This window comes from Aphis gossypii, chromosome 1 (assembly GCF_020184175.1).
Source record: "Aphis gossypii isolate Hap1 chromosome 1, ASM2018417v2, whole genome shotgun sequence".
NCBI lineage: Eukaryota > Metazoa > Arthropoda > Insecta > Hemiptera > Aphididae > Aphis > Aphis gossypii.
The window spans coordinates 8,143,698-8,156,217 of record NC_065530.1 but is presented as its reverse complement, the minus strand read 5'-3'; the positions used below and the strand labels follow the sequence as shown (position 1 = coordinate 8,156,217).

Sequence of the window (12,520 nt, the reverse complement as noted above, 5' to 3'; positions counted from 1 at the left end):
AGTATTTATTCCATGCTAAAGAGTCAGTTGCTAGAGAGTAAATTTTTTTAATAATTCTTTTTTAGGATTTAGGGGGATACAATCAAAAATGTGTGGAAGTCTATCTAAACTAGACTTGACAACCATTTCAAACTACCTATTACAATATAATAACAATAATTGTTATTGTTATTTTTGTCTCAAGTAAATATTATAATAATTATAATATTTACTTGAGAGTTGAGAGTTGTGATTATAATTTCTCTTATAGTATAGACTATAGAGTATACTGTACTGTACAGTATACTATAATAATAATCAAAAGCATTGATTATAACTTGTTTTCGTGGTTATGAATTTTAATTAACTAGTAATTACACACAAACCACTACAGAATATAATATGAATCATCTCGTTTTAATTGTTTCATCTTATATTATACCTATGACCTATCAGTCAATTGAATGAACCAGTGATTTTTAAACAAGTATTTTTTATTTTTTTTACAAAACAACACAAAACAAATTTTCTATACTTTTTATGAATATAATATAACTCAATATATAAATTATGATACCTATCATAAAAATAGATGGTATTAAAAAACAAAATAGAAACAAATTAATAATACTATGTCCGGGCGATTGGACTCCAGAACTGAATTATTTGCACCGCCAGCAGCATAAACTTCTGCTTACTTTAAGTAATCCCTTCCCTAATGCAGACAGGAAACGGCGTTTAATTAATTTTTTAGTAACAATTTTTCTAACACAGATGTATAACTCTTTGGTTCGCTTACTTCAGATGATTCCGTAGTACTTCTGTCACTAAAACTTGACAACAATTCGTCGTCGCTCGAGAATAATGAAACGGGAGGCAAATTTAATGACCTCCGATTGGCCGCCACTAGTAACTCGTCAGTTACACCGGATAACACGAGTTCGCGTGTCTAGTCATCCGGAGATACATCACTAAATATCTGTTTGGCCTCTTCGGCTTTTGGCTCCTCAATCTTAATGTCCACCGTAGACTCAGACGGCTGTACTTCTGAATCATTTTCAATAATATCAGAGTGCATTTTTTCAAGTTTTCTGCATTTTAACGATACCAGCTCTGGTTTCTTGATCTGTACATCCAGTAGAAAATCTTTTTCCGTTACCTCTGTACTATACGATCTTCCTGACGCAATACTGTTGTTAATTTGTTTGGAATTATCTTCCATTTTTTTAAACGTTTTTATGAAGCGTATTTGGTTAAGAAGATTATTATTATTGTATTAATATAAAATAATATAATATAATATAATGCAAATATCTATACGAAAAAATAAAGACACAATAAATTGTTTTTCTTCACGAAATACTAGTATAGAACTTATACAAAACATGTATTTAAACTGTATTTGACCATTATGTATTAATAATGCTTATGACTAATATTATATCAATGGCGTGACTCGGAGTTGTTTTTTTGGTGAACGGAAGTCAAAATATTATAAATATTTTTGACATAAACTTTATTTTCAAAAAGCACAATAAGAGATATATTTTAATTAAACAAACAATATTGAAAACCAATGACTAGCCATTCAAATATACTTACTAATTATTACCTATGAGAATATGAGATGATTATCATCTGATGTTGTCCAGATGGGCATACGTATCGTACAAAAAAAAAACTATTCATAAGAATCCTCTTGGACTTGAAGAGGTCCCAGTCGTTACAATAACTTGATTCCTTAGAATTTAAAATAATTTTTACTTGAATATTTGAGGACTTGGAATAATTTCATTAGTTTACTCTAATACGATATTCCGATTTAATTCATTTTCTGATACTCGATCGAGTACTAAATGGCTTGCAACATCCGCAAGACAATTTTCAAAATACCTATTTGAAATTTATTTTCATTTTATATTATTTACATACCACGAGACACAAACCTATCCACACTATAATATTCTATGATTCGTTGGTATTGACTTTAATAATAACAGGCAACAATTAGAAATATTATTATTTATTAATTATAATATATGCGATTTGTTTAATTCTTTTTACAAAAATTAGTTCAACCTGCAGCCGTATTACTAATAGAAAAATAAATTACTGCAATATATTTATATACAGGTAATATATTACAAAATATAAATAGTTACCTAGTAGATTTGATAATGAAAATGAAACATTAAAATAGGTATATTTATTTAGGCTGAAAGATCATCTCCGGTTAGAATCTTCTTTCGTACCTATGCATTATTTTTATATATATATATATATATATTATTTATTATTGAATTAAAATTAAATGCTTATGATAATAATGGCCTATTTTGATGCAGTAGGTACACCCGACATATACTATAATATTATATAGACTATGTGGCAAAGTGAGATAACGGTTTTTATAATATATTATAATCGTAACTTATACTCGTAACTTGGGACAAGACTACTACAAATATTTTTAAAATTGTAATAGAAAAATTTGTATTACATTTTAATAACAAAAATAAACATGATTTCAATCATACCTAATACTTTTAATAATAATTACCTACGTATACAAATTATATATTATCAATTATCATTAATAAATTAGTTAATAATAAATCAATGACCATAATTATACATACTGACTAATTTTTGTTGCCTTTTCAAAATTGTCATTTAGGTACTTTTCAATCTACAGATAAGTATAAATTGGCTTTACTGTAAAGAAAAAAAATCTTTTATATTTTGCAAACAAATATATTTATTTTTTTTCGCTACGATATTAAAATAAATAAAATACATAAAACAATTTGTGTACAAATTATAAAAATTATTTTAAGACATAAATATATATATAATACGAGTATATATGTAACACTATAGCTTAAAACTACTCCTTAGCATTAAATTACATACAAAATAAAATAGTATAATTATTGAGCTTTATTTCATTATTTGTCATTTAGGATGTCTACAATATTTGTAAAATAAAAATAAATATATATATATACATGGTTTTTACAATATTTAGGAAATATGTTATAAATAAATATTGTTGATGAATGATTTTATCAAATTAATATTATAAATATTTGACTTATTGGGCAAGTACATTATTAGTTAATCATTTAATGTGAAGTTATGTTATAATTCAATACTTCTGTATATTGTTTATGCACAAACTAATATTGTACATAAATATACCTATTTTATAATATTTTAAATTACACAATCAATTAAATACTGTTAGGTCTTATATTTTTACTTTAGTTATCGTATCTACTTTTATCTATACATTATATACATAAATAAATAAATATTCACTTGTAGGGTGATCAGCTTACAAAATATGAGTTATGGGTTTATGACATGTTTATTTATGTAATTTATGTATTTGAGTATTTCTAATACTATTTGCAATGGATTTATAAATATTATTATTATTTATTTATTCAGTTAATCTCTTATAAATCTTCTTGCTCTTTCAGATTGTTCAACTGTTTGTTTTTCTTTTACATCTTCTGAAGGAGGACTTATTGGCATAAAACCTCCAACTAATTGCGGTTTAAAATTATCTGGATCGAACTTCTCTGTAGACCCAACCACATCACCAGTTTCATCTATTCTCTCAGAAGCGTTATCAATTTGTGATTTTCTTACGACTGACCATCCATTACTATTTTCTGGCAATTTTAAACTTGGCTGAAAGGGTATTTGAAAATTTTGCAATTGTGGTTTGTGACCTTCATCAACTATCTTATGATTATCTTCTGATGTTTTTAATGTAGCCGTAATTGGTTTTTGCGAAACCACAACGTTTGAAGTAGAATCACGAGTTACAATTGGAACATAATCTTGAAGGTTTGGCACTAATTCTTGATCAATATTTGGTTTGATTGTATCTAATTTTGTTGGACTATATGCTGTATACTCCAACGAAGATCCGTTTTGATTTTCATCAGGTTTAACGATTTGATATGGGAAGTCCATTTTTGTAGGCTTGATATTAGAAGTTTTAGTTTTTAATATTGGAACATCAGATCTATCATTTACGTCTAGCATTACGGAATCATCTATTATTTTTTCAGATGGTTTTGGTGGAGTGTTTGCTGCATAAATAATATGTACAGGATTTTCTTTATTATCATCCCTCAATTTTGTCGGAGTTCCGTGTTGGATCATTTGCAAAGTAGTCACTTTTGCTGGTTGTGGTCCGGGTCTTTGCAAAATTCTTGTTTCTTTTTCTGGTATATTTGGAATTTCTTCATCAATACTATCATCATTTCTGTCTACTTTTAAAAATTGGGGTTTTGGAAGGGGTGGGGGTCTTAGATGATCTATTGGAATTTGAACTCTTTCAATGGTCGCGGAATGTGATTGAGGTACCGTTGGTGGTGTATCGACTCTGGCGTTTGGTCTGAATTGAGGTAAAATGTTGGGTAAATTTGGTCTTTGTGGTGGAGGTATGGCGCCATCGCGTTTTGGAGGTGGATAATATGTTGGAGGTTTTGGTGCGTTCTCCCATTGAGGTCTTGGATACGGTGGTTGTTGTTTCTGGATAGGTCTTGGTGGAGGAACGAGTGGAATTGACGTAGTTGATTTGGTCTTAATTGGTACCGTATGATTAACTTCGATTTCAGAAGAACCGTCTTCAACCATTAAAACTTGTCCGATACCTTGTGCTGGACGTGCATCTGTCCGTTCTCCGTCCATACCAATCGAGAAAGAAGTTTGAAGAGCGTAGCTTTTATTGTCTTCGTTAGGCTGGGTTTTTATGAAATGGTTTATCACATGTTTGGGTGGTTTAAACTTAGATGTATCTGGTTGGCTCTGTGGAGGAGTGTATTGTGGTTTATTTTTGACATATACATCTGGTTGTATCGGATATGGTGGTGGTCGTCCTTGAGACATTTGAAGCTCTGTATTCACCGGTTTTCTAGGTATGTCTTGGGAAGTTTTTATTACAGGCGGCTCTGGTTGATATGGTCGACTTTGGATTAAAGGATTCGTTGGTCGGTTTGAAACCGTACTAGGAAGTTGTTGTGTATTATATGTATCCGGCCTGACTTTGTAGTAAACTGTTTCAAACTGATCAGGATTTCCATTCGGTTTTGTCGGTTTGGGTTTTAAATACGGCGATGCTAGTTCTGGGTTTATCGGAGAATCAGGTTTACCGCTATTAAACGTCACTCTGGAATTTTCATACACAGCAGTTTCCTCGGGTTTTACTGTATCTTCTATATTTTCTGGGCGCAAAGGCCTAGATGAGTATATCGGTTCCTCCGATACCGGTGCTGGGGGTGGTTTGATATTCGACGGTTGATCCTTCGGTTGGTTCAACGATATACCAGATGATACGTGAGCGGTGAACGTCATTGGCACTTTGCTGTTGGTGATCAATGGATACGGTTTATCACCGCCGAACTGATAGTTTCCGTTTAAGGGTTTAAAGTGTTGACCATACATCTCCTGTGGGTGTGGTTTCTCTGCTGGTTTGATCGCATCGTCGTAATCAGCAAATGATGTTCCGTCCAGTTTGGAATCGATCTCTGGTCTGGCAGTAGTTACCTGCACAGAGCCCGCAGTTTTGTTGACGACGGGCAAGGTAGTCGGAGCTGATGGTGTCGTTGTGGTTGAAGACGGTGATATGCTCGTGGCAGCAGTGGATGGTTCAGGAGTAATAAAGAATGACGACGACGACGACAACGGTGGAGGCGGATTGGTGAGATGAACGGCTGTGGTCGGATTCAAGGTGGTAGTGGTGGTGGAAGTAGTGGTAGTGGTCGTGGAACTGATCGCTGCCTGTGTGGTAGTGGTTTCATGGTGTAACGTCGGTTCTTGTGGGTGAGGGTAGTCGTAATCGTATTCATATTCCTCTTGCTGTTGAACCGGGGCCGGCGTCGTGGTAGTTGTCGGGGCACGAGTTGTCGGGGCACGAGTCGGAGCAGTAGTGGGCCTAACGGTAGTAAACTTGACGGTATTGTACCATGACGAAGCAGTAGTAGTGGGAGAAGTTACTACCGTTGGTGTTTGAGTTGAAGCGGATGGCATCTTGTGATTGCTGAGTGGCGACGATGGCGACGACCCGCCTGACCCTTGAATTTTTGTGTTGGCGTATGAGCTGGACATGAGCGGAAACCGATCACTAGAGCTATACTTTACGGGCAGGTTCAGGAATTGATAGATGTCCGTCTGCTTGTTTTTGGTGGGTGCAATATCGTTGGGCCTAGGCAGCAGACCTGGTCCCGCCACGTCTTTCCTGTCAATTGGATCGCCCTTATAGTCGAATGGCACCTCCTCTAACTTTGTAGCGTCGTAATCATAATAGTCATCGGACCTCTGGGCCGCGCCCGAAGGTGGTTTAGTATTGAAGTCTATTGAACCTGAGTTGGGATCAACGACGAATGGTTCACCGTTGTTGAACGGAAACGATGATGGATGGTAGCCATTGGTCAGAGTCATAGGTCTCTGCGGCACTTCTTTGACGGTGGCTGCGACAGCGGAGGAATCCTGTGGCCGGGCCAAACACGCAGCGAATAACAGCGCCGAGACACCACACACCAACTTCAGATGCCGCCACCCCTCCATTTGAACCTGAAACAGGAATAGATCATGATATATTTCTTTGCAATAGAAAAATCAGACAACATTTTGAAAAATGCTATCAGATTAAAGATAATTTGTAGGTAAATTTTGGTAGATAAACACTGATGATTTATTAATTTACCATAATTATTATTATTATTTTAATCACACGACAAAACAAACGAAGAAAAGACGTGACCGTCAATCACGCACGACCTTGACCATAAAGAGAACGCACGTTCGTTTACCTATATATGTGCCGCGCGTACATAATAATATATTATACCTAATAGTATACATATGTTGTCACAACTTTCTTTTTGAATACCGATGACAATAAAAGAGTACTCGTTAGCATATCTAAATGACACAGAAAATATCTAGGAATAAACGTAATTTCACTTTGTACAATACATTTTTTTTCACCCAGTAATCTTACCTATCTACCTGTATAGTGTATATTTATATTTCATACATAATATTTGTATGGGTTTCAAATAGGTATCTAAGTACTGTTATTTTGTTGAAGTGAACGCATTTACTGTAGTGATGTTGTTTAAATTACCTACGATACTACTCTCCTGCAGAGTATGGATTATAATAATGTTATGACGTATAAACAATACTATGTATAAACGTCCATAATAATTTGATTTTAAGTCTACTGCTGCTCCTTCATACCGTCGGCTAAATTATATTATTACACTCTATCGGGATCTCGAAAACTTTAACGTGTATTGTAACTTCGTCGGTTGTTTATAACCATATATTTATTATGTTGACGGGTGAGAAGACCATAAAGTGTGTATAAAATGGTTTTAAAGCGTATACAACACGAGTGTATTTCTACTGAATGTCAATAAAATTAGTAACATTGTAGTATTATATATAATGTTATTTAGTTTGGTTTGTCGAGGTGTCTGCGAACGACCGGCAATCCGAGACGGCGTCTACGATATTATACTATATAGGTAGGCGCCCCGACATAACGAGTGTGCTACAAAAACCAGTTACACGGAAATGCAGCGGAGTCATGTGCGGTGTGTGTGTATAATATATACATCATCATATACATTCATATCGTATTATTTTAGTAAGTACGGTTATAATCGGAACGAAACGACGTGTGTAGGTTAGAGTTACGGATTATTAATAACCAGGGTACACGCATTATAATATATCAGATATTTTTGTACGAGTACAGGTAGTCGAGTACGTATACATCGTGAGCATTATAATATATAGAAAATATATGTACACAGTATTTATACCTACGCGTGTAGATAAGCGGATAACATATTCATTCGACCGACCAAACTCACTACCTACCCGTGTAATATACCTAATGCCACCTACCTACCAGCCTATATACATCAGTTTATTATTGTCCTCAATACGCGTCTATTGAACTACACTTTTTTTTTTTTTTTGGCCCACTTTTTAACGACCCGACCGAAACCAATTAAAATCACATCATTATATTATATTATTCATATTATTATTTTAAATAGATTGATTTTTTTTTCAATTTCAAGCGAAAGTCACTCGTATGCGTATTACATCTTTGCGAGCGTTTAAGTCTCGTGTACGGAAGAACGGGAAACGCGAAACAATTTTTTGACGTACGGGATCTCGAAACGCTGCATTTGTTCGAATTTTGACGTATGCATTATTGTTAGTGTTTCTCTTGGTCGAGGCGTATTCACGTATTGTTATGTTGTCGTTACAACTATATAATATAATAGCACAGTAATAATAACCGACTTTTGAATTCATTTTTTCTACGTATCAAGCGTTAAAATTTTCTGCGTATCGTTTTATCCTAAACCCTGCAATGGTGAAATCGCAACAACACTAAATTACAAATGTGCATTTATAAAACATAGTATTAATATCATTATTATTGTTTATCTATTATTGAAAGTTTATTTTATTTTTTATTCTATAATTTTTTTTTTCATTTTTACTTCAAAATATTAACAGAGGTTAGTATGGTGAAGGAATATTATGCATTATGTCTTATTATTTTTCTATTTAAAAAATTGAATTTACGAAATAACTAATAAGTAAGTCTCGTGTTGAAGATTTCGAATTTTTTATAATAATAATCAGTTTTAATAGAATTATGTCCTCGAAGCTATATTCAGTATAAAAATATAAATTTTATGCGAGAAATGCGTGTATTTCCACAATCACTTTCTTCCTTATCCGGTTTCTATTCTTAAGTTTTGCTTGGGATAACTAGATTACTTTTTACTAGTATTATTATTGAAATCCACATTCCTATCAAATATAAGAATTTATCATGATGAATAAAACCATCATAGATATATACAACGTAAAAGAAGACTTTTTTACTTACATTTTCTAATCTCGCTGTAGTACGAGAAATTGTCCAATTAGTTGTCGATCAAAGTATACTTAATCTCGCTATAATATTATATACGTTCCTATATTATTGTTGTGATAATTTTGTATCACAGTAGTATAATAATATATTTTATGTTCACACAATTTTTTTAAAAATATATCAATTTCCGAATAACTACATAATATAGGTATGTAATAATATGTATTGTAATATAGGTATATAATTATTATAATACAAGGGTATGTAAGTGATAATAAGGCATTTAAAAGTCAACTGTAATGATAAAATTAATTAATAATATTATTATTTTATTAATTATTATAAATACTATATAAGTATAACACTATAACTTCAATGAACCATTGCGTGGTTGGTAACAAGTAGATTTCAGCCATTTTTATAATCTTTAATATATTTATACCGTATCGTTATAAGATTGTCGATTATCCCTATACAATTTTTTAAAACTATATTGCAGTTCATCGACATTAAAGTAAGTATTCTAGTTTATTTTTAAAATGTTTTGTATAAAAACTCCCAATAATCACCCGTCGAATTTACAATGAATTCTGAAACTATGAAAAATCTACATTTTTTTGCCAATAAATTTAATCGTCACGTCATGTAAGATTTTTAAAAGTCTTTCCTATTATATTATTGGCACCTATCCACAACGCACCGTTTACATTTACTCGTGTTTAATATTATAATTAAATTTAGCTAGAAAACATTCAAATAAATTAGCAATGGATATCCATGAAAACTTTTTTAGATTAATTACTACAAAAAATTTTAAAAAACCAATTTATGTATATATTGACGATCTAAAAAATTAAATACAAGCTAAAACCTGTAATTTTCCGGTGGTTAAGTATTGGACATGAAAACCGGATGGAATTGGACAAATATTTTTCGGGTCAAAAACCTTCGACTATGTATGTATAAGAATAAGAGTAAGTAATAATCATAATGATAATAAAAAATAAATATAGATTTTTTTAATATGAATTTTATTTTAATAAAAAAATTAATACAAGAAAACTGTAGATATTGTAATAACAACAATAGAAATAGTGTAAAAAAACAATTTTTTGTTTATATTGTTATTAAATTTAAACACATTATATACACAATATACAAAATATATATATAAGTATATATAAAAAAAAAATACTTGATTCAGAAAATCGATGAAATACTTTAATGTTGAATTTGAAATCGTGTTATTGAGAAAAAATATTTTGATCCTAACACGTAGCATTTTTAAAATCAGTATCATGTACAATTTATGGTAAAAGAAATTTTTTTATTATAGGTATTATACCTAGCCACCTAGGTAATATTTTATTTGTAGTATCTTTTTTAGGTATATACCCTATTGGTTACAGTGACAATAATAAAATTAATATTAAATAAGAATTCTGAACTTTTAAGTATAAGTCAACAAGTCAAGCGATAAAATAGGCATCTAGTCGATATTTTAATGTACCTAAAGTGCAGTTCGGTCAGAAGCTTAAACTCTCGGTCCCATGCAATAATAACGAGATGTATATCATTATAAAATATTTTATATTTCGAATGAATGACATATCATAACACTACATTAAATTATATTATTATGTATGGTATGGTACTCACGGTTGTTTTAAATCGATCGATCGATCGTTCCGTTTATATGGATCACTCGAATTATTGTGTTGTGACGGTCGCTATTACTGCTCGTTAATGATCGATAAATATATGATCGATCGCGACTATATGTATCCGTACAGCAGCAGTAATGTGACAAATTATAACATTAAGTGGCGGCGGCGGAATTGACAAGTGCTCTGCGTCCGACGGCCGCGGAGCGATTATTACAACCGTGTGGCTGGCGGGCGCGCGCTGCACACCGGTGACCGGGGAGAAGAAGACTGCCGCTCGACGTCCAACACTGCCACCGCGGCGCAGGTTGTCGTCGTGGGTTTTAATGTCCGAAAAATATTCGTAAATAAATTTCGTTTTTCTGTGTCCGATTTACGAAGAAAAAATAAAATAAATCGATAAATTGTAGAGAAAAAAATAATCCAATAAAACGTATTATTATTGTTATTATTATTTTGTATAATGACACAACTTCAGCCGAGGGGCGGAGACACTAGTAGGGTGTGAGAGTTATTTAATATTATTATTATTATTATTATTATTTTTATTGATGTTGTTTTTGTTGTTGTTAGATTTAATTTAACGATACCCGTCTGCAGACGAACCGTTTTTATTTCTTTGGCCGACCATCGGTATTCGCAGGTAGTTAATGATAAAAATGTATAGTGACGATCGAAAAATGATCGTATACGCACACAATGTAATAAGAAGTACAGGGAGATTTTTTCCGATTTTTATTTATCGTCTACCTCATATGAGTCGATTACCGAGCATTATCCTCGGATTTAGATCGTACTATAGATCGGTACCTGTATAATATTATTTATTATAAACGTTGGATAATAGTGATAAATACGAAGAATAATTGATTATTTTAATGGAACAACAAACTAGCTATAGGTGGATATTTGGGGGGGGGATTTGGAAGGCTTAGCCCCCTCAAAAAGTAATTAAGCCACACCACTACACCAGACAGTTGAAGCGTCCACAGATAATACGTGTTTACATATTATATGGATAAGACAAACAATATGTGAAGTCCCCCACGAATGTGACAAATTATCCGCTTATGAAACTAGCTGAGAGCCAAAGAATAGCTTCCTTCACTACAGAACTTATTTATATTGTACCTTCGTCCTTTATCAGTACATATATTTGATATTCACGAGATTTCAATGTCAGTTTATATATTTTTTGAGTAAACAGAAAATAAGGGTAAAGAATTCACTGTATTTTTCAATTCTTATAAATGTGGAATTGCAAAAATGTTTAGGTGCTCTAAAATTTCAATCTGCATACTAGAAACTTGCACATATTCACTTCAATTTATTTTTGGTACTAAAATGTACTCTTTCATTATTTTCAGTATGTTTATTAAATAATACTTAATCATGTTTCATTTTCAAAAACATATTTCATTCACTTACATTAAAATATGAATATATTATAATGTTATTATATTGATTATATTTTATTATAAGTACATATTATATTATATAATATTATAAATTATAAATGGTATAATAATTATGAAATATTGTTTTCGATTTTTTAGCTTTTTGACCCAATAAAAAAATTCTAATTGTCTACTAATACCTCAAAAAGAATAAGAATATTTCGAAAATGTTATTTAGTATGGAAAATAGTTATAAAACATATCGTAAAAATTTAAAGTACCGCTACGGTTATTCACTTGTAATACTATAAGAAAACCAAATCGATTTTGTCAAAAACTGGTTTTGCATGTAAAAATTCCTGTTTTTTCATAATTGTTTATTTATATTTCATGTCACTTTTGAAGAATATCGGAATTAAAAATTTAAAGAAAAACAGTTGTAGATACCTACACGGCTACACATTATACTTTAAAATCAATTGGTACATATTATACTGTTCCATTTCGCTCTTGTATACATATTTTAATTAAAACATATTTATAACAGT

General features: G+C 31.7%; 1 protein-coding gene across 1 annotated transcript; it reads right to left on the bottom strand.

Moving 5' to 3' along the window:
* Positions 1–2,816: 2,816 nt before the first annotated feature.
* Positions 2,817–10,853, bottom strand: LOC114131056 (mucin-2-like). Its single transcript, XM_027996179.2, has 2 exons — positions 10,571–10,853; positions 2,817–6,570 (listed from the first exon to the last, which is right to left on the bottom strand). Exon 2 carries the CDS (start codon positions 6,562–6,564, stop codon positions 3,433–3,435), a length of 3,132 nt encoding a protein of 1,043 aa, XP_027851980.2. The 5' UTR covers positions 6,565–6,570; positions 10,571–10,853; the 3' UTR covers positions 2,817–3,432.
* Positions 10,854–12,520: the final 1,667 nt, after the last annotated feature.